The 23,398-nt window shown below is 40.3% G+C and overlaps 2 protein-coding genes across 3 annotated transcripts in view; one reads left to right on the plus strand and one right to left on the minus strand.

Annotated features, from left to right (window-relative positions):
- Nucleotides 1–14,397, plus strand: part of fancm (FA complementation group M) — a 46,043-nt gene extending 31,646 nt beyond the window's left edge. The window contains exons 14-24 of the mRNA XM_023295672.3: nt 7,835–9,683; nt 9,808–9,893; nt 10,557–10,625; nt 10,786–10,905; nt 11,666–11,831; nt 11,966–12,072; nt 12,179–12,600; nt 12,679–12,760; nt 12,882–13,230; nt 13,417–13,711; nt 13,794–14,397. Coding sequence (XP_023151440.2) covers nt 7,835–9,683; nt 9,808–9,893; nt 10,557–10,625; nt 10,786–10,905; nt 11,666–11,831; nt 11,966–12,072; nt 12,179–12,600; nt 12,679–12,760; nt 12,882–13,230; nt 13,417–13,711; nt 13,794–13,914 — 3,666 coding nt within the window. The 3' untranslated portion in view covers nt 13,915–14,397. The remainder of the gene's footprint in view (nt 1–7,834; nt 9,684–9,807; nt 9,894–10,556; nt 10,626–10,785; nt 10,906–11,665; nt 11,832–11,965; nt 12,073–12,178; nt 12,601–12,678; nt 12,761–12,881; nt 13,231–13,416; nt 13,712–13,793) is intronic.
- Nucleotides 14,398–16,797: 2,400 nt separating this feature from the next.
- LOC111586141 (mitochondrial basic amino acids transporter) lies at nt 16,798–22,456 on the minus strand. Of its 2 annotated transcripts, XM_023295823.3 has the most exons (4): nt 22,094–22,456; nt 20,264–20,307; nt 18,875–18,958; nt 16,798–17,755 (listed from the first exon to the last, which is right to left on the minus strand). In XM_023295823.3, exons 1-4 carry the CDS (start codon nt 22,125–22,127, stop codon nt 16,985–16,987), a joined length of 933 nt encoding a protein of 310 aa, XP_023151591.1. In that variant the 5' UTR covers nt 22,128–22,456; the 3' UTR covers nt 16,798–16,984. The 2 variants fall into 2 exon arrangements, with proteins under 2 accessions (XP_023151591.1, XP_023151599.1); XM_023295831.3 differs by lacking the exons at nt 20,264–20,307; nt 22,094–22,456 and adding an exon at nt 19,279–20,155 and having other exon boundaries at nt 16,799–17,755.
- Nucleotides 22,457–23,398: the final 942 nt, after the last annotated feature.

A 23,398-nucleotide genomic window follows, 5' to 3' on the forward strand; every position in this document is an offset into this window, starting at 1 on the left:
CCCAGCAGCAGCAGCTCGGTTCATGAACTTAGCCGATAGATGACAGCGGCCTTGTTGTTGTTTTTTTAGGCTGAATTGATCAGTTCTATCAGCAAAGTCATCAGATCTCCTTGAAGTAGACGCACAACAGTGGTTTTGTCACATCTTTGCAGCATCTCAAGTAGGAAAGATTTACCAGGCTCAAAAACCAAACTGTCTTGCTTTAGCATGATTATATCATCATTATGAGACCAGTAATTTAACCACACTCTTCTTATATTACTCTCTTTCTGACCCTGTTTGCATTAAGCCAAAACCATCCCATTACACACCTTATCACCAGATGTCTGTTTTTTAAAATTACGGGGCCTTCTCGTCTCCTCGTCTGCTCTTTTACAAGATTGTGCCATCGATAAGACGCCCGAATTTGTTCAAATCCTTGAAATTGGGTCAGAGATTATGGTAAAACTGACTATTGGCTGAAATATCAAGTAGGCTCTTATTACCTGTTTTTTTTTTTCCTGCTGTAGGTCTTAGCAATGCTCCGGAAGGAGAAAATTAACCCACTTGTATACACAAAACAGGATTACAGAGTGAAATGGCAGCTAATGTCTGACATGCTTCCTTGGATGAATTTAGGTCATGAAACAACCTTGGAACAATACAACTCATATTCACATTTAACTGTGTTCAAATATGACAAAACATTACATAGTCTCCAGAAGTTAACAATGTATGCTCTAACAGCCAAGGCTGATGTTCACTTTCTTATCTTCTTCAGTTTTTCAAGGGAAATCTGTTCAGTTGCTAAATGTTCCGTTGCTCACCAGATAACTTTTAACTGTGGCAGTCAGTGAATAGGGGATTTTTACAGTTTTTTTTTGCTGAAACTTACTGTCTGCTGCAGCCAAAATTGACACTTTTGGAGTCATGAGTGTGAACCAAAAGGGCCAGGCAGCAAAATAATCATCTGAAATTCCCTAAACTCATAAAAATCTATAAAACTGAGGGGAGCTGCAAATTCAGACCCCATTTAAATTGTCACATTGATGGATCTCCACCAAGGTTACATAGTTACCAATCAGTAATCTTAATTGTACTAAGTATATAAATGTTTTCAAGTTAAACATAAATAAACTTGTTTCCGGTCATGTAAATACTGCAGTTTGAGGGAAATAGCCAAAATTATATAAAAAGCAAATACCCAAATCTCATAATGTTGTGGAATTTGAAAAAAAGAAAAAGTCCTTCAAGGAAATGGAGCAATACCAAAGTCTGTTTTGTCATTTGTGAAATTAAATTAGATTCAGTGTTCAGTGTGTGAGATGCAGTGTTTGGGATGGAACAGAGTCTCTTAGAAAGAGCTAATTAGTGTAGAATTTATACTGTAGCATTTCCAGAAATTTTTCCTTTTAGATTTCATAAGATCTGATTTATTTCACACAAGCAACCAACCCACAAACATGTTTTTTCCCTGAAAACAGGGAGTTTCAAATGTGTTTGAAAGGATATTTGTCTATCCAAACAGTGTCTTGTTGTTCTGATTAAATTTGACAAATACACGGTCCTAGTGAAGAGTTTTACGCATTGTTTTATAAAGTATGAACTCTCCATTTCAGTGCTGATGAACTATAATTGATTTCCACACACACAGACCTGTATTATGCTTTCAAACATTCTTTAACAAATAAGCAGCCGCTCCAACGTCTTTTGCCAGTGAGGGATAACGTTAGCCGTGGATTACTCTGTTGGCCTGAATCTGCAGAGGGGCCTTCTGACGCTTTTCCTTTTTGTTCCAAACAAACAAAAAAGTAACCTAAATCAAAGTCCAAACGTTACTTTTCTTCAAACCCTTCCCACCTTTCTCCTCCCCCAAATAGCCCCTCACCCCTGAAGTCACTGTAGTCATTTAAGGCCCTTTTCTGCCGACCCATTCTGTGTTTTTCTTAGCGTTGCTTCTGCCTCTTTGTGAAGAGAAGACCCATGGCAGGCAGGCAGGCCTCCTCTCCTGTGATTATGTAACAGTTCAGAGAACTGTTATATAAAGCCAGGAAGCTAGAAGTAGGTCAGACTGTGATGACCTAGAATCTCAGTCATTAAGCTATACATCTCCATCCTATGTGTGTAGAATACTAGACTAAAGCGGTGACACACCAAAAATGATGCAGAAAACGTTAAAAGAAGACAAATTTTAAACAGAAGACGTGTCGTATTGTTGATTTATTGTGCTTGAGTTTTTTTTAAGTGCATGACAGTGCCAGTATCTGACACTATAACACCGATTTATTCCCTTTCTGCAACACTTAACACACTATTTTGCAATAATGTAAACAAAGACAAAGGCATTGAGTTCATTTTCACACATTTATTTGTGCCACTTGTGAAGACAATTTGTATTGCTTTGCATTCCTGGGACTTTCCAGCTAAAGAGTTGTCTCAGTTCGTTCTTGCTTATTGTTGACATCTGAACATGTTGCAGCTTGACGTTGCATGTCTAGTTCCACTGGCTGACTCTAGAAGTAGCATCCAAAGGCTCATGCTCTGCCTTTGAATCGATCTTTTCTTTTATATTTACTCAGATTCATTGAAGTCTCAGTTGTCATGTTAGGACTAAATAAACTGAAATGTCTACGCAAATCCTTGTTGTTTGCAGCCCATAGCTTCAGCTGTTACTGTTTTGTAGCAGTCTCATAGCAGCTAAAGCTCCTTTAATCCTCATTTGACTCATATGCCTCTTTTATTTGCAGCTTGCAAATACCTGCCAATTGCACGGAGTTACATTTGAATGAGGGCAAGTTGTGTTGTCAGTCGATCAGCATTTACCGATCTGACAACAAAAGCACTCCAGGGCTTCTTCTCCTGAGCTGTGTGCATGTTTGGAAGCAAAGTAATGAAGACTCATTAATACAGATGATGCATTCTTTGTGTGTGCTCATGAGCATCAGCTTCCTACGACCATTCCAGTGCAATGAGATAATCAGCAGAGAGAAGTTTCCACTTTGCTGCTTCCTTCATTCTTAAGTGTGAAACAGCATGAACTGTCTGACCCCTCCAGCATCATTGTGCTCTCAGCATCAAGGTTATTTCATTCGCCGAGCTCTCTAGATCTAGAGACTTAATCTGATTGTTAATTAATTGTGCATCAGGGAGTTGAGGTTAATCCTGTGTGAATCCAGTTCTATTCATTATTTTTCAGCAGCAAGGAGCGTCATTAAAGTTGTCGAAACTCATTAGGAAATACTCTATTTTTCCGCATTTAAGGGAGGAACATGGTAATACTTTACCCCAATGTCCAGTGCGACTAAATCCTTGAGTGTCTAAAAGCCTCTGCTCCATTGTTTTTATCAGGAGTGACCTGTTGACACAATGTGCTGCAGCTTTGGTCTTTTTCGAAACAGGCGGCTAAGGGCAAAGCTGCGTCTACAGTAAAGGATATAGAAATTTGAAGGAAGATGGATTACCCAGGAAAAAAAGAAAACATCATTCAGTTCTCAGATTTATCATAATGCTCTCATAAAATTTCACAATGCTGTTGTACGGCAACATCGCTGATAACATGTTACGTGAGTAGAACCTTGTTCTGTTGCAGACGTGCGTTGTGATGGGCTCATCTAAACTGACTGATACAATACCAACCTGTTATTATCTGTATACACTCATGCATTTAGAACAGCCTGTAGCAGTTGGGTTCGAATCCAGCCCAAGACCCTTTGCTACAAGTCTTTCCCCTATTCTTCTCCCCACTTTCCTGTCTTCCTCTATACTATCCTGTCAATGAAAAGCTGAAAGACAAAAAAAAAAAATATATATATATATAGAAGAACACAGCTAAAAATTCTCAGTTATGTTTATTTTGTACTGTTTACATTTCTGACTTTGAATGCGAGCAACAGTAACACAAGCAATTTCCCTTCTGGGATCACTAAAGTATTTCTGATTCCAATTCTAATAAGCCAGAAGTTTCAAAGGGCTAAAAATACAGACTGTTATTATATATCTGTCTTTTAAAAAGCACTTAAGTAAACAGCCAAGAAAAACATAAATATCAAACATTTGATAAACTTGTTTAAATGCTGTGTGTGAACGCCAGCAATGAGTTATGATTTATGTTATGACATTTACATTTTCTATTCGATTAATGCACCTTTTTTCAGCATGCTACCTGCTACATTAGTAAGTAAGTAAGTAAGTAAAGTTTATTTCTTAAGCGCTTCTCACAGATAAAAATCACAAAGTGCTTTACAATTAAATACTAGAAAATAAAACAAACAATAAAATACATTAAATATAAAAAATAAATACAATAAAATACATATACAAGACAAGAGGAAGAAATTGTCAACCAAATGCTTTCCTGATTTGCATTTTCAGAATGCACTTTTTTTTAAAAAACTAAAACAAAGGGGAAAAGCTGGAGTTGTGGTTGTTTATAGGTTGTTATGCTGTGATTTTACCAGTGGCACTCACTGGAGATCAGATTGGGCTTTATGTGGCCCCTGGACTAAAATGAGTTTGACACCCCTGATCTTTACTGTGAAAAACAACAAAATGGAATCAGATAAAATAAAAGAGCCCCGCATATTCACGTTTTCACAGTTTTTATATATATATATATATATATATATATATATACACACACACACATATATACACACACACACACACAAAGTTATTGGAGGGGGCCCGGAAGCTTTTTGTCCTCCGAAGGGGGGCCCGACAGAAAAAATAGAGAATCACTGCTTTAGAGTTACCAGTTAACCTCAGCATGTTTTTGGGCTGTGAAAGGAAGCCAGAGTGCATGCACAGGGAGAACATGCAAACTCATGTAGCCCTATTATATTGCTATTATATAATTTAGCCATTTAAATTGTATTAAGGCTTTAAATCATGCATTACTAAGGGTGTGGCCACTTTGCGTGCCAGTTTAGGACAGTCCATGACTCTGAGACATTTGCATGACCCACCTCAGCTCCATCATTTTTCTCATTTTTGGATTAACAGTGTTAACTAGAATTCGGCCATGATGGCTTCGGCCTGACCCTTAGGTTTCACCACACCACAGTGAAATGTAAGGGTGACGTTATGGAGGACTCGTCCACCTAAATACACTTACTGATTCTAGCTTACTGTCATGTTCACTGGTAAGATAGTCTGACTAGCTGCACATCCGATCATTTCAGTCGATTTTGTCCTTTCCTTCTGGTATCTGTATGTTTCAGTTTTCTTCACAATTGGAATCAAAAACAACAACCTCCAAGCAGCAAACTAACGCACTGAAAATGTTTTGCAGAGGATTTAAGTCATACAGAAAGGCAGCCCTACTTGTTTTTGCAGTGGATTATCCTTTTTATCCACAATGCTTGCAAATTTTCCACCACAACATTTCCAGCCGTCACTATTTTGAGTGAACACCGAAGCTGTATCCTTTGCTTAACTCCACCTATTGCAATTGTGATCGGTTTAAAGAAACACAAACAAGCAAAGCATTTCCCCAATAGCGGAATGACAGTGTAGTGCAGCTAGAATTTTATGTACTACAGAATGAGCTGACTAAGTGAGACTACTGGGAAAGGAACTGAGCTATCATTAATTAAAATTTGTCAAAATCTCTACTGTGAGAAAAAGTCTTTTCAGTGACATTTAATAATAAATTTCAAATCTACTTTGGTTCGCCTTGATTTCTAGCACTGTGACCTAGAACCATCCAGTCTACTCTCTCTACATTCATGTTGTCATAATACCGTCTGAGCATTGCAGAATCAATATGGTGTCAGATCACTTGTTCAGGGACTAGCGGAGTTACAAGTAGCAAAACAATGTCCAGCGGCGTGTGTTCTCTCCTTTTTCAAACTATCATATCTGTTAAATAACTTGTTTTTATTAGATTTGATTCAGCCTTAACAGGTGTCACTGATGACGTTAACACAGCCTTGGCAGCTGATTTAAAAGCTATTTTTTTCAGTTCGAAGCCTCACCTGTGTGTTTGGCCCTCGGTGAGAACCGCAAAGCGCTGAAAGGTTAATTGCAGTTTGACGGCTGCAAGCTTGTTTGTCTAGCTGAAGGATTATTGTAGTCCAAGGTGTTAAGTAACACAAATAATAAGTCATCATAGTTTAAGACTATAAATCTCTTTGGTTTCGCTTTGTCACAGTGGAACATTTTATGACTGGTAACTTCGTAAAACTAGAAACTTGCTGATCAAGAATCTAAGCGATGAGTTATTAACCCACAAATAACACTGATACCTTTCCTTTTCTGTTTGTAACCAAATAAGTTTTAGATGGATTCCCATGAAATTTTGACATTCAAGGTTCCCAAGGAATGAATCTTAGTTGTCGTTTGGCTGACTTCTCCTTTGGTGCCAACATTGGGTTGGCATTTGGTTTTTGATAAAATGCATCATTAATTTTTTGACGGATTACCATGTCCTTTGTTTTAAGGAGATCCATGGTCACAAGAAGATGAATAATGATGCCTTTGTGGATTTTTTTTTTTTTTTTTTACCTGTAGCACCATCAGCAGGCCAAAAGAAATACCTTGACATCATCTATAAAAGGATTTGGTGCAAACATTCATCATGCCTCTAATAGTCATTGTTGTTCCCTGATTTTCATTTAGAACCACTGTGCTGTTGATATTTTTTGCTTTTAGTTAAATACCTCTAAAATTGGTGGGTGGATTGCTACCAGATATGGCACAAACACGCAAGTTTCCATCAGTGATGTTGATTATATTGCATATTACCTTCAGTCTGTTTAAGACATTTTGGCTGTTATGTTCTTAAAACTTAAGAACATAATAATGTCTGTCATTTAGAAAACTCTAGATAGACAAACAAATGAAAGCAGAATCATCTTTTAAAAAATTATACAAGCCAAATCTTGTCCAGCTGAACTGTCACTGTAATTTATTCCACAGTTTTTGTGCAATGAGAGCAAATTCACTAAAAACTCCAGACTTACGAACTGTGAGCATATGCACTTGTAAGTATGGGCTTTGTATGTCAGAGATACAGCTCAGATTCAATCCATTTAATGCTGTATTGTGAAGTAACTGGGGTAATGGGTTCTCTTCTTGTATTTCACAGCCTTTCAGTTTTACTGAGAGCTGATTATAGACAGTTGGATATTCAGACAAGATGTAATTAAAGCATGCCCAACATTCACCAGGTCATTTTAGAGATACATATGACCTTTTTTATTGCAGTGCTTGAGGGTGCTAGTGTTTCTTTTCTTTTTTTCCTGTGTCTGGGCAAAACCATTATTTTTCTCTCAATTCACCGTCTGCATTAGACACCTATTCCCTCCTCCTCTCGGTTCATTGAGCATCGTCCTCCTGCTGGTCACAGGTTCGATGGCACCCTGTCGACCCAAGCAGGATACCACTTCAGATGAATCATTTCCAGGACATATGGTTTGCCCAGATGACAGGTGCTAGATGATTACAATGTGTGAGTGTGTGCCTCTGCCTGACATGTGACAAGGCAGAGATTGTCGTGTTGTTTTCATTTGGAGAAAATGTATATTTTTATTGTCCTCTAAAACGACTGTCTTTGAGAGGGAAAAAAAATGAAGTGACTCTCTTTTTCACTGTTTCAAAAAACAGATAAATGGGAAACGTTACATCAGGCTTCTGTATGCCCATATGTGGCTGCAATGTGACATTTCTCTTCATAGGAGACTTCCTGATTAGATTACTGTATGAACATGAGCAGACAAGTTGTTTGATTGGCGAAGTGGCTGCCCTTAATGCCACATCACTGGTTTGGCAAGTGTAGAGTTTAATTGCAGCTCTCCATCCTCTGTTCTCCTGCAGAGGGATCTTTTCTTATACAACTCTATGTTTTTGTGTTCAGGGGGAATGCCGTTACGAAAAGGAGCTCCTTCCTTACCTCCACAAGGGCGACGCTGTGAAGAGCAGACAAAAGAAACCAAAGGCCGCTAAGATTTGCACAAAAACGACCAACATTAAATCTAAACCATCTCACTCGTCTTGGTCTGAACTGGAATATATTGATGAGGAAACAGATGCACAGACAGCGGGGTTGTTTTCCACGTTGGCCATGACGAAACAAAGGCTACCTGTTAATCATATCAATGAGGTACCTGATGATGCCATTAAAGATCCCTCAAGACCTGATGGAGTTTGTTCTCCATCAAACAGCCCAGTTGCTGATATCGACAATGACTGTATCATTGTCAATGAGGATGTCGTGGAAGATGAGCATCCTCTAAATTTAGACAGTATTTCCAAGCTGGTTACTAAAAATGATGAAGATGTTGAACTTCAGGCAATGTTCTACCATCCCAAATGGGATTCAGCACCACGGTGCTGCTCTGACAAACTCCTCCCAGCGAGAGATGAGAGTCTGAAGGTCATCCTGGCCAACGTGGCTGAACTGCTGACACGATCTCCTCCGTCAATGACTGACGTTTTAGAGGCCGCTCCGTCACTTCCTCCCTCTCCTCAGCTGCACCGTCAGCCATTCCTAGTCAGCTTTAGCTTGGATGTGGATGACGAGGACGATGATGATGAGGTGGTGATGATGAGAGATGCTGACAGTGCAGCCCCCAGGCCAGAGTCAGAGGGCAGTAAACTCTCTTCCAATTGGCCTGGTCAGGAGGAGGAACCTGTCAGTGTCGCGGCCGACAGTCCGACTTGGGATGAGGTTTTTGGGGATGAAGAAGCAAACGACGATAATGATATGAGGGAAGACAACAAGGAGACAGATGATATGCGTTATGACTTCACGGAGAAGCAGAATGATGTGGAAGCTGAAGAAAACTTGAAAATGAGTGAGAACAGATTGGATGATGTGAGGGATGCGGAAATGCCATGTTTGACAGATGGTGGCCTGAAAGGTGATGGCGCCTCTCGGTGCAGCTCCCATATGGATGAGAGCATAGATTTATTTGAGGATGATGAAGCCTTTCTGCAGATGACCATTCCGGATATCCCCACTCCTGAGAATGGCAACACACCAAGGACATCCCCCAGTGCTGATGACATTCTTAATAGCACGGAAAATATGTCTAAAACTGTGCACATGAACACCCCAACAAATCAGGAATTATCATGCACAAAGCACATGTCTCCTACTTCAAATGCCAAGCTGATAACTCATGACACAAACACCCACAACACTACAAAACTTAACAGACCGACACCAGCACAAGCTAAACATGTAACAGACAATTCAGTGACAGCAGTTAAACAGGATTTTAAATCTCCTACAATGCAAGAAAGTACTGAGCCATTTGACAGCGTGCATGACTTCTTTTCTGTCAACTTTGACCTCGGCTATTCACTGGAAGACTCCGAGGATGAAAGGGAAGAAGAAGTCGCTCCTGCCCTGTGTATGCCGATATCTCCACAGCCTAAAAAGCAGACTGACTCCAGTGTTGGTTTACCGGCTGCTTCTACCTCTTCTACCCCTTATAACAGCTTCACTAGGCAGAGAATATCTGAAGTGTGCAGTGAATCCAAGTTATCCACGCCACAAATGCTATCAAAGCACAGGATGTCCAACAGTGGTGCACTCCCATCCCCGATCACAACACTAGGAGCAAGGCGAACACTCGTACCTGGTGTCAGCAGGCCTTCGTGCTCCTACTTGAAACGTAGACAACCAGAAGGTGGCGGTGCTGTAGCAGTAGGGCGACCCAGTCAGGAAAATGCTTCATGTGAGGAATCTCCTCATCCAGGTTTGTATAATCTCCAAAAAAATATGATTTCAAAACTTGAAATTTCTCAAGATTGCCTCGCTTTGTTTTTCCCCAGTCTGCTGTCAAAATACATGCATGTTTGTCTCATCTTCTGCCTCCGTAGATCACAACAGTGACAGTGAAGATGAGGTTGTGCTTCATAAAAGAAGACATCTGAACAAGGTCAACCCCCTGTCGTCCCCAGAAGTGGTGAGTAAGGCTTGTACATATTGGAGCTGCAAGTGATGATTATTTTTGATTTTATTTCATGAAGCTGCTAATTAGTTCATCTTTAAAATGGCACTGTTTTTTTTTTTACAGAAATGCACTTTTCATAGGTCTAAAATGTCTAAAATAGTCCAAAACATTAACATGTTCAATTTGTTTAATTTAAGAAACTGGAAACTGATATTTTTTCACCATTTTTTCATCAAACATTTTCTGTAAGCATTCCCAAACAGAATGGACAACAGCAAGCAGATGGTGAAGTGATATTCACTGAATTGTATGCTGGATTAAATTCACATATGCCACCTTTTATGAATAATATGTTGTATATACATTACAAACACTAAATAAATGTGTATATTATTTTTTAAAAGGAAAACAAACAAAATAAACAGACAAGACTGGAGCTATCTGATTCAGACAGACCGGTCTGCCTCTGTCCATCTTTTTCAAGGTGCCTGTAGTTGTCATGACAACCAGCTTGTAAGCAGTGAAGATAAATTTGTAGGTCCTCAGATGTCGTAGCAAAATACACCTTGGTTTACAAAAAAGTCGAATAGCACACAATGACAAACTTAGCATTGTTTACAGGTGTTGTGTAGAGATGCTGTACACGCTGACATTCTAATCCTTTGTCTCCGCTAGTCCAAAATCACCAGTGATGTGGATTCCCCGGTGGTGGTGAAAAGAAAAGCTGCTGCTGCACTCAACACTGTAAGATTTCCCTCATGAACAGTAATACTAACAACATGTCTCAATCTAAATAACACAGCTGATATGATTTAAATACCTACAGTCCCTGCATTACTTCTAATAGTTTCTACAACTGCTCATTATCCAATAATATGCAGCAGCGTTGTTCTCTCCGTTCCAGTCTGATGAGACAGAGCATGAAGCTGTTTCCGATGACGACTTCCAGAATCAGTCCGTATTCACGCGCAGAACCACGCCAAAAGGAGCTCAGAGGCAACCAGTCAAACAGACCAAAGCTAAGGTCTGTACGGCAGCAGATGGTTATGCAGGGTGCTGTGATCTGAATCTCATTTATGTCATTTATTTCCATATTCCCATGTCACTACACATAATAGCACATATGCAGGTAAAACATGGTTCTTTCTAATGTTTGAGAGTTGTACATGCAGAAGCTTGATATACATTTGAGCTTTAAACCTGCAATAAATGATTTGGGGGGGGCAATTTTGGGTAAAAACTATGCTAATGTGTCACTCTCACTGTATTTACTCTCTTCTGTCTTAGTTTCTCATCTCTACCAATTCCTAAGGCAAATATCTGGGTTGTTGAATGCTAAAAGCTCTACTGTTCTTAACAGTTTGCAGATACAAAATGATGGATTTTTGACCTCATACATGAAAACAGCTGCCTGCTGTGGCCAAAACTGATAATGTGAGATTAGTAAAAGTAATAAGAGCTTTGTTAGGAGCTGAAACTGACAATAAAGCTCCGTAAAGCAACAACTGCAGGTGGTAACTGTAGCTTTTCAGACGGTCCCATTGTTTTCACATTGTCACTTAATAGTTTTTATCAAAAATGTCAGTTTTTGCTGCGAAAAGTAGCAACTGCTGTTTTTCTCTTTTAAAATAGACCCACATGTTTTTAGACTAGTGAAACTTTTTTCCAAATACCCCTTACTCTTTTTTTCTTTTATAAAAATGTCAGTTCATTAAATATCTGTCAGTCGCGCAAGCATCTTCGGCATTCATCAAGCCTGACATTTTCCACCGTTCCTTTGTCAGCACACCATATACCGAAAAGGGCGTCAGTTCCTGGATGAGGAAGCGCAGCTGTCGGAGGATGAGGAGGGGGCAGACGTTTCATCAGATGAAGAAGACGGCGAGGAACAGAATGAGTCTCTGGACGGCTTCGTGGTCGACAACACACACGCCTCGCAGGGACTTAATGGTAATGCGCAGTTGCTTTTCAGAGAAATGTGGTTTTACTCTGTTTCTTCTGAGTTTTTCAGCGTTGCAGGAGGTTGACTGAGATGTGCTGTGACATTTACACTCTGTCTTCCTGTCTGGTCTCCTCTGCATCAGACTCGGAGATGCAGGCGCATTACCTGAAGTCAGTGAGAAGCCCTGCAATCCAAGGCAAATTCAAAATGTCCTACAGAAACCGTCACAACATGGATATCTTTTCCCAAGTACACTTTATATTTTCTCCTCTATATAAATAAAACTCGAGTTACAAAGCAACAAAATACCAAGTCAACTTTGACTCAATTCCATGTTCTTAACTTTTTGAATCAGGTGCCTGAGATGGATGAGACATATGCAGAGGACAGCTTTGTGGTGGGCAGCGATGTGGAGGAGCTGGACAACAGCGAGGAGGAGGCCGAAGACGTTGAACTGATGCCCGAGGCCTCGTACGTGGACGGGAGAAGGCAGTACGCCACCAGACGCCGTGTTTTCCTACACAAAGCCAGAGCAAGAACCGGAGCAGACTCTCCACCCGAGAAGAAAGGTGGAACGAAAACCAAACGCACCCGGATCTTACGCATTAACGATTCTAGTGAGGATGAAACAGAAGAAGTTGGTAGAGAGAAGAAGAGTCTCCCAACAGGAGGAGGTGTTGCTCCCAGTTCCTCTGCCTCTGCAACTATTGCATCCAAGGTCTCATTGTTGAGCAAAGCACAGAGGAGCTCAGTTAGCGAAGAACAGAAAAATGAAAGGTGAAGACATCTTTAGAAGGTTGCACACATGTACAAATGCTTAGCAACCACTTCAGCATTGTTTTCTTTCTCCTGCAGGTGTCGCCAGAGGTTAGAAAATCAACATCTCCTCTCTGATGAGCTGGACTTTATGGAGCCACAGTCAAAGAAACAACCCCAGGTACAAGCAAACACACAGACACATAAACATACATGTCACTCAATGCAACACATAGTACGTAGAGTGTTATTAAACCTGGCCAGCAAATTTAAAATAACTACATTGAGGCTTTGTTTTTCAGACAGTCCCTGCTGCTTCTTCACCACCTCAAAACTCCACTGTGCAGGATTTGTCAGTCACCGAGCCCCCTGCTTCTTCCGGGTCTGTTAGCATTCTGGTGGACAGCACCTGCATCAGCAGTGGGGTGGACCTGATAACCAGCCTGCGTCAGCGACATGCAGCCACCGTCCACGTCTGCTCGCTGGACGGCAGCTATTTCATTGTCAGCAACCGCATGGCTGTGGAGAGGCACAGCCAATCAGATTTGGCCGCCATGCAGAACCGGAAGGAACTGGCCAAGAGAGTGAACAGATTGCAGGGGCTGTTTGAACGTGTGTGCCTGATAGTGGAGAAGGACCGAACCAAGAAAGGTAAGATGTAAAAATGTTAATCTGGATCACAAAATCACTGTGAAATACTTAAAAATGTTTCTCAAAATGTCAGATTGTTCTTTATGACCGTTCAGTAGCTAATTCCGCAAATCCATGCAGAAATACCGTAAAAATAAATGATAATTTAGAAATGACGACGGTTTGATTGACTGTGTTAACTTCCAGGTGAGGCGGCGCGTCCATTTCAGCAAACACGTTTGTACGACGCCACTTTGGCAGCACTGGTGCGTGCGGGGGTTCGCCTGCTGTGGAGCGACGGTGCTGAGGAGAGCGCAGGCCTGCTGGCCGACCTGGCACGACTGGAGCAACGGAAGGGTCAGGGCATCGCTGTACCACTGGAAGTCAAAGGGCAGCACAGAGAGGAGACCCTGCAGGTGTATCTGAGCATGCCTTCAGTCAGCTACGTCCACGCCCTCAACATGACTAATAACTTCGGGTCAGTCGCCGAACTAGTACACAGGTAAAGTATTACAGTATAATGTAGCAACAAGAATACTTTCCTTCTCTTTAGTATAACGTCTCTTCTTGTGTTCCTCCTGCAGCCCGATTGAAGCCATACAGAAAGGAGGCTGTATGAGTCGATCCAGAGCCGAGGAGGTGTATCGCTTCCTGCGCTACTCCTGTGACATATTCCTCGCATCAAACACAGGAAAAAACAGCTAGCAGACAGATGGAGAAACGCTATAGGAATTCCCAAATACATCTCTATCATTCAGCCCTTGTGATCTTTCCTTTCAGTGCATCTTTACCTCTCTCTCTGCCTTTCTTGTTTTCTTTGTTTACCAGGAAGCAGAGGACACCAGTCATTATGCTGCATCAGAGTGCCTGCGGTCTAATATTGCTGCTGAAGAGCCTCATCATTTTTTGCACAAGAAACTGACATTGCACACCACTTTGACTTGAAATAATAACAGGGGTTTCTTGATAGAAATATAAAGCATATTATTTGGCTTATGCAGATTTTTTTGAAGTCATTTGGGTGACTTTCCTTTAAGACTGACAGTGATCCAGTCAGACCAAAGATAATAAGGACTCAATCATATTTAATTCACTTTAATAACTTATTGTAAAAAATAATGGATTCTTTAGTTTTCAACTGTAGCCTGAATATATGTCAAAATTGTTTAATAAAAAAATTTTTTTTTACATGAAAGTATTTTCTTGCATAATGTTTACAAATAGAAATCTATTCTAAACCCAAAGCGTAATTAAATCCTATAATATCCGTCAATAACCACTACAGGGCAGCCTTTGGTCTCTTTAGCAGAACATATGGATCAGAGCATATGCGTGGATTTCTTTAGGCTCACTTTTTTGACTCATTTAAGAAACTCCTTAATTTTTAAAACACATAAATGTCCAGCATATCGTGCTAATAGTACCTGTAAAAGTCTTTTATTTCACCATTCTCTTAAAGAACTACATTAGGACATGCTACTTTGGTGCAAGGCATTGTACATAAACAAGTACAGAACACAAAAGCAACATTTAAAGCAGACCTTTTACAAAGATATCAGGAATCATGTTTCATTAACCACTAAAGGAAAACTCAAACAGACTTTAGAAACATGGAGAAAAAAAAGAACAATACAAGGTTGCAATTAAGGCAAATCTAAAGCATAGTAAGATCTCACATCCTCATAACTATGAATAACAACAGTAAAACCAAAACTGCTAAATTCACAGTATGTACATAATTCTATCTTTGGACAATCCCAAAGTGGTTTCAGAACTGCACTTCTGATCTTGCAGTCCCAGGCTCACCTGCACCTACAGGTGTAGCCATGAAGAAGTGCACCGTCTACATGCAGGGAAAGTTGTAGCTTCTGCATTTGTGATACTTTATGACAATTGTGTAATACAAAGGTGTGTAGGTGCAACAAATGCTCTTTTTGTGCTTGCATTTCTTAGCAATTTCAACTTTTCATGTGGTGCAGTTTACTTTTTAGACCTAAAAAAACATGCTTAACTTGTGACACTTTTACTAGGAAGAGTACAGAGGTCACTTTACTTGCAGACACTGGGAGGGGGGTGGAGGATTGGTAACAGGATTTCCTTTGCCCAAATGAGAATGTCATTTCACTAACAGTTGCCACAAATGATTTCTTACACCTACACAAACACAAAACTGCAAAAAGTGGTAAAATCTGTGAAAACTACAAAAGCTACTATGTCTTCTTGGTCTTTCCATCCAAACAAGCACGCTCACATTCACTCCTACGGACAATTTAGAAACACCAATTAACCTCAGTTTGTTTTTGGACTGTGCACGCGTGCACAGGGAGAACATGCAAACTCCATGCAGAAAGATCCCGGGCCCAGGCTGGGACACCAACCTGGGATCTTCTAGCTGCAAAGCAACCACTGCTCTTAGTGGCACAAATTAGTGTACAAGACTGGTCTGACAGTACCCCCTAGTGGAGAATGTGGAGCCTGTTAAACATCGCGCTTCACATCGAATGACGGAGTAGGAGGTTTAAATACATTTTGGATTTTAAAAATCCCACTTCTAACAAGGTATATATTTTGCGCAACACTATCAGAATCTTGAATCAGCAGAAAATACAAAATATAATGTCTATTGAGTGTAAAGCGAAAATCACAATTGCCAAAATGTGTTTCCAACCACGCGTTTAACATCATACCATAAGGTGCTTTCTTTGGACACTGTACGATGTCCAGAAAAACTTGATTACATTGCATCACATTTGGTTTTTGACTCACTGTGTCAAATAACACATTTTAAGGAAATCATTAAACATGATTATTTTGCATCTGCCTGCATCCAAATAATATTTATGTCAAACTGCAATGAGCCTGTAACATTTTCAAAATTTCATATCCAAGGCAGATTATTACAGCAGACAAAGAATTGAATTTGAAAAAGGCAGCTTGCACACGTGAATAAAACTTTAGACAGCAGCCACATTTTAGATCAAATTCCTATGACTAGTCATAGGAAGGGGAAACTACAGTATATACACTGTTAAACTTTAAAACTTGACATACAAGTATGAGGCTTTATTTGTATTTATAACCATTATTTTAAGATGCTGTGTTCACATGGAAGTAAATAGCATTGGCTGACCACTAAAAATTAACAAATTACATTAAAAATCTTTTCATTTTACTGACTGCAGAAGGCAAACAATACAAATACATTATTACATAATTAAAAGCATGTCCTTCTTTGCACTTTTTTTCGTAATCAAAAGCCAGGAGGAATAGCAAGTTTTGGCATATCTAATATTGTAGACTAGTTTGTAACATGAATTCCAGGCATACTCTATTATGACCTGAACACAGCAGCGAAGACAGTCTTTCTTTAACTGTACATTTTAGGGACATCTGTAGCCGTCACGGTATGTTACAGTAACTCTTGTAGCTGTTAAGTTTCCTCATTTACTTTAAACTCAACAAAATATGTACAAACTCAAGGGTGTTTAAAAAGAGACCATATTTACAAGTGCAGCCTTTATCTTAAAATATATATATATATATATATATATATATATATATATATATATATATATATATATATACACATATATATTTTTTATTTAAATACTACATGTGGCCATTTGGCTGAAGCTCCGTGGACCAATGCTTATTGAGAATCAGTTCACTTTCGTCATTACGGGCATCAGCTAACGGATCATAGACCTGCATGAAACTTGTCTATGCTACAGAGAATTGCTGCGGATTGTAGCGATGCTGACTGCTGGACAGCGGCCTACATGCTGGTTGGCTGAGTCTGTTGCTGCAGAGGCTGCAGCTGGACAGACTGCGGCTCCGAGTCCTGAATGCTACACTCTTCTCCCTCACGCATGTACATTAAAAATAGAGTCACAGTGGCAAATGTAGTAGCATTGACTGGAAATGCACGGAGCAAAGTGGACGTGAGTCCACGTGTGAACACTCTCCACCCCTCCTTCTTTAAACTTTGTCTAATGCAGTCCATAATGCCGTTATACTGGTTGACACCGCCGACTCCATCTGCCTGCAAACGTGACTTGATCACATCCACTGGATAGGTGGAGAGCCAGGAAGCGATGCCCGACATTCCACCAGCAAACAGCAGCTTGGGGATCATGTACGGGTCTTCTGGCTCGCAGCCCAGCGAACGCGTCAAAACGTCATATGTGAGGAAGTACACACCAAAACCAGGTGTCTCACGTATCAGAGTGGTCACCATGCCACGATTGATCCCTCGGATTCCCTCCCTCTTGTAGATTCTCACCAGACAGTCCAGGGAGTTCTTGTACATCTTCCTCTTAGACTTCTTCTCTCCAGTCCCTTGCATCTGCATGCGTGTCTTGGCCAGCTCCATTGGGCAGCAAATCACACACTGGATGGCTCCAGCAGAGGCTCCAGCCAGGAACTGGTTGAGAGGTGTGTCCCTGCCAAGTTTGCGCATGGCATTTCCCTGAACACCAAAAACTATGGCATTGATGAATGTAAGCCCCATCATTGGAGAGCCGATTCCTTTGTACAGACCGAGCATCTACAGACACAAAGAGATATTAGTGAGATCATTGAGGGGCATCACTGAGTCTGCTCAACAGTGCATAGTAGGACATGGGAAAGATAAAGTTCTGGATCTCAATTACAAAGTGGAATTTCCTTCCTGAAAGTCGATAAGTGCACGAATGTTTCAGCACTCCTGTTTTTACTATTGGTTGCCAGCATCTACTGCTAAGGCTTTACATGTAGCTGTGCAACACTGTAAAATAAAAAGCAAAAAACATGTCAGGTCATAGACAATCTAACTGGTCTACCAGTGTGGCTGGTATTGTGTGCACTGTGTCATCATGGCAAAACGTGGTCATGGAAACACTAATTGAAGCAGGAACTACCACAAGGAAGTTTTAAGCACTTCAGCCGGTGTTTACGCATCTGTCTGTCTGATAGGCTGATAGAATCACAAGTGACAAGTCACAAAACTTTACAGGTGTGTAGCTGAGATCAAAGTGAAGATGAGTGTAGTCCGACTCATTAGAACTGAATACTCATGTGATCATAACTATAATGTACTAACGACTACTCGACAATCATGGGCCACGATGTCAACATGTTGATGAGAATCACAGTCGGTGTGATCTTTTAGGCCAACAGACTGAAACCACCTGTCATTACACCATAGTTTAAATTGTTCTGTGGCTTTTCCATGATAAACACATCATTTGATGTACAACACATCTATGTAGTGTACGAACTGTAGCCATGTAACAGGAACTGTGTGCTTATTCTTACAGTCGCACTTTAAAGAGCAACACTTTGGAAAGCCACATGGCAAAAGTTATGAATCAGACAGTATTATTATTATTATTATTTGAGAGGAATAAAATCTGGTTCCTGCATGTGAAACAGCCACGTGACTAAGCAGACTTCACTTAGCTCAAGCAGCATAATGTCCAAAGCTTTATTTAGCTCATGCAAAAGGTCCTCAGTGACCCTGCTAAGAGACACACCTCCTCCCCTGTTACCCTCAAACCCCATGTAAGGAACATGCTGCCTCATGCCTGTCAGGCTGACATGGTGCACAAGCTGAAAGCTATACACACTGCATGTAAACCATTCAGTTTAAAGCACAAATGACATGAACAAAAATTCAAAAGCTTACAGATTCCTGCCGTATGATTGACTGGAAACAGTGGTATGTCCCGCGATACAGAGGTTTGTCCACATTTTGAACCTGAAGCCGCACCTGTGGATGACAGCCTTTATGTTAGAGTGACATAAAAGAGTAACAAGGCCAAAGGCAAACACAGTGACTACAAACCAAGTATTGCAATACTGGTTTACAGGGAAACAAGCAGGCAAGAGTTTTGTAAAATGGTTTCTTTGAGGGTAAAGAAATGGATACTTAGAGGGTGCAAGATGTGGGAGAAAATAAAAAGAACACATTATCCCAGAATGAAGTTGAACTTAAAGAAAAAAAACTATTAAATGTCATCTGTGTTTTTATTTCTATATCTCAAGACAAGGACATTGGGTGACAGAAAGAAAGACCTTGACCATACTTACTAGGTCACATTTCCGTGGAGAGGTTGTTTATTTCTCTCTCTCATCTACAACACAGTGACACTGTTGCTGTTAAAGACAGCTTCCCCGAGCCCCAAGCAGACACCGGCTCAGGGAGAAATGACATTGAAAGCAAGGTGTAAAAGAACTACAACCAAAACCATTACCATACGCTAAATTTTAAACCTCCTCTCTCACCTCGCCAACTTTTAAACTGATCAAGAGAATCATTTGTAACAGTTAACTGAATGTAATATTTAGTGAATGTGTTATGGTAACAGCCTTAAATGAACATTTCGAATATTCAGGTTCAGTCACAGAAATTCTTTATTGCTGAAACCATATTGTAGTGAAGAAAACCTTTCATCAAACTCTGACTTTAACAAGTAGGAGGAACACTGCAAATACAAATAATGACGGTAAAGTCAATAACTGATGCCAATATTTCTCAATCAGCAATGATAAATGACCCTTTCAGTGAAATCGGAAACCAAATGTTGCTTGTTCTAAAAGCTAAAACATACAAGTAGCTATGAAGTGGAACAACACTGTTAGCTTGTTTGGCACTGAACAACAATATAAAGAAGCTAAAGACTTTTATTTTTAACAATCTGTTGGAAGTTTTATTCTAACTGTATATACATAGAACTCCTTCGCTGAGAAATACTACTATTTAAAGCTTAATTTTGATCACACGTTTATAAATGTGTTGTTTTAAAATGATGAAATCATGAAAAGAAAACTATATCTCTTTAACAGTCAGTCGAAACTCGTTGTCTTAATACATTTTGTACTGTTTTTAGATGAGCTGTTCCTTTTCCTCAGTTATCTCTTCGCTATCGTAGACTGAGTGTACACCATAACCAGATTCAAATTCAGGTGGTTAACAAAGTGGTCTGACCTTCAAAATATTAACAGCAAAGCATTGGATCATGTCGTTGCCTAACAAGAGTAAAGAGCAGAGAGGATGGAACACACACACACACACCTTCACAGTGTCAAAGGGATGTCCAACCAAAACACCAGCAGCACCTGAAAAAGATAGAAATGAGAAATTATATCATGTTAAAGATTTCTTAAGAACTAATGGCAATCTGTGCACAGCTGTAAGCTCATTCATTCAACAGAATGATGAACTGGAACAGGAATAATGTGGAAATTCCAGCGCAAGCAGGATACATCCAGATGCCTCATCTTAATCTGATCAATGAATGACTTTCTTTTTTTTGCCTGACTGCATAAAGCCCTTTGATACAAATACAATGCAACTCATTTATCGACCAGTTACAGTGACATAATGCGAATGCTGTTTGATTTTGGGGAAGAAAACGACGTATGACCAAGTGGCTCACTTCGCGAGAGCAAACAAGCCGCCCATCGTGAGATCAGGCAAAGTAATCAGCTGGTCACTGCACTGTACCCAGTGACGAAAGCTCAACAGTGACCCGGCCCTGACTTATGTTGATGATCCAAAAACCAGTGGTAGTTTCTGACTTACACACCAAAAGACAATTGGTCATCAGATGTTTGTATTTCTATTTCCAAACACTTGGATCTGAGAAATAATTTGATTGTCTTTTTAATAGACATTGCACTTTCTATATTTGTGGGAAAAGTCAATTTTGTGTTCTGTCATGTCAACCACCCTCATACGTCATTAACTGCAATTCCCCATGACCTGAAAACCTATGCACACTGCTGGCTGCTGGGTTTCACTGATTAACCAAAGAAAGTGAGCATTTCAAAATAGTCAGAATCCGCTGGTTAATATTTTGCACAAGGACGCATTAAGGATACTGACAGGCACTTTAAATGCCAACAAATCTGAAATCTGTCACTGCTGATATAATGTTAAATACATGTGATGAAAAAAATGTGTTTTATGTATATATATTCTGCAACCAGCTTGCTTAGGAAAGGTGTTTGTGCATCAGCTGATGGGGGGAAAAAAGCATTTTAAGGATATTTATCAGGCTTCATTACTGTTATATAGTAATGAATGGTTGCAATTATAAGCCAAATGTTGCAAAACTGTGGTCCAGACATCAGTGGATGGGCGTATTTATTAACATCTGAGCTATAATCTACAGTAATGACAGCAAAACTCTTACGCTACGGCTGTCTGGATGAACTTTTATCATATTGCATATGCTCTTAAGTCTGTCTAGTGTGGGAGGCTATGGCCTTGAATAAAAACAAAACAGCTGGCAAGTTTCCCAGGGGTTTGTGGAGAGGCTTTACTGGAGGCACCTACAAGCTCCAATCAGACAAGAAGCTATGATGACTGTTCACATTTTTTGATTTGGTGGGAGCATTTCTCAAGAGGGCTGCTCCCTACTGAGGAATGGATTTCACAATGCAAGGACGGGAGAGACCGTCAGATAATCATCAGGAAAATTAATTAAAAAAAAAAAAAAAAAAAAAAAAGATGGTGATCTTTGAGGTTGCCTTTTTTGCGTTTTGAGGTTAGTTGTGGGCTAGATTCACATTTTTTTAAAAAACAAAAAAGTCAGGCATTAGTGACAGTACAGAGCTAATAATCACCCCTCCCTGTGTGTGAGCTACAGGTGTGGAATGTAACCTCACATACGTTGCATCCTGGATTTCCGCATACTTTTTTGGAGAAGAAAAAAGCTGCTACGATTCATATGTTTACCCTCTAGCCTGACAGTCTAGCAGTGTTTCCCACTGACTGCAGTGAAGCACAAATTACAGAATCACTAATTTGGCAGCGTAATTACAGTTCGAGGTGTCCACGCGTCCCTCGACGATGGAAAAAAACAGAGCGGCGGCTAAAGCTAATGCTAACTTTACTTACCTCCTACACATCCAGCAGCGAAGTCCAATGCCATTCCCTTTACAAAATAAACGGCAAGGAAGATGTCAAGCTAACCTAATGGCTGACGAATGTAATGCAAAAACTTCTTCTGGATACCGTAATGTTATAAAAAACTTCGTGCAAACTTGCGCATTTACACCCCCGGCTTGGTGCTCAGCCAGGCTAGTTAGCTGCTTAATTTTCTCCTTCGCGTTGCTGATGCTGACGATGATCTTCCAGAATCACACGGAGGTCCAGACTTACTTTCTTTGCGTGCTCACTCCTACTACTACAGCTGTTCCTTCTGCCAAACCTTTCTATTTCTGTACTGTACCAGGAGGCGGGGGTTCAAAGTGGAGAAGAAGAAGCGTGTTTGCCCTTTTTAAGGAAGCCCAATAGGATGCCTCGGAGGCAGACAACTCCCCTAGCGGGTGCTGTCCGCCCCTCACGCCCATTGGCTGCCGCAGGTTACAGCCGCAGAAACTGTTGCTACCATCGTCAAAATCAACACTGTTATCAACGTGGTCCTCTGCAGCCAGGATACACTGAGTGACTGGGCAATGTATTGTGATATTGACACACATTATTATCAGTAACATAATATTAATTAAGTAATAGCCTCACCATCCTCTGCAGTAACTACTGCTCTCCCATGCTTTGATTTTTATCTCCTCACCCTGACTGGTTGAGGCAGATGTCTGCACTCCCTGAACTTGGTTCTGCTGAAGGTTTCTTTTTTTTGTGCTTAAATGGATGTTATATATCTTGCCACTGTTGCCAAAGTGTTCAGGGTCTTTATCTTACTATGTTAAGTGCCTGGAGAAGACAAATGTTGTGAATTGGCATGATGCTAACAAAACTGAATTGATTTTAAGAAACTGCACCTTAAAACCTTTTTTTTTTTTTTTTTTTTTTTTTTTAAACTGTTGCTAACCACGGTTAAAATCAACACTGTTATCAATGCGGTCCTCTGCAGCCAGGATACACTGGGCAACTAGGCAATGTATTTTGATATTTGACATAACAAGAAAAGCACTCAGAGAGCGCAGTACTTCGCCAAGACTACTCAGTTTTTGTATCATTTCCGCAGAATGAAATCCTTAATGAAAAATGACCTTACAGCCAAGCACAGATGTGTGTTATGCATGTGTATGTCATGTACAGATACCAAATCACTTGACCTAAATATAAAGTGGGTGGCGGGAATTGATGGGACTCGAAAACACTCCCACAATTTAATCAATTGTTCCTTGTATGATTTCTGATGGATAAGTCCCGGTGGATTTGTAGTAGGATCGCAATCAT

This window comes from Amphiprion ocellaris, chromosome 20 (assembly GCF_022539595.1).
Source record: "Amphiprion ocellaris isolate individual 3 ecotype Okinawa chromosome 20, ASM2253959v1, whole genome shotgun sequence".
Taxonomy (NCBI): domain Eukaryota; kingdom Metazoa; phylum Chordata; class Actinopteri; family Pomacentridae; genus Amphiprion; species Amphiprion ocellaris.

Excerpts from the sequence above, each read along its gene's own strand:
- LOC111586141 (XM_023295823.3), bottom strand. The coding sequence starts at position 22,127 with ATGGCATTGGACTTCGCTGCTGGATGTGTAGGAG. Across the intron at positions 20,308-22,093 it reads CGCTGCTGGATGTGTAGGAG|GTGCTGCTGGTGTTTTGGTT; the intron begins GTAAGTAAAGTT and ends TATCTTTTTCAG. Across the intron at positions 17,756-18,874 it reads CAATCATACGGCAGGAATCT|ATGCTCGGTCTGTACAAAGG; the intron begins GTAAGCTTTTGA and ends TTGTGTCTGTAG.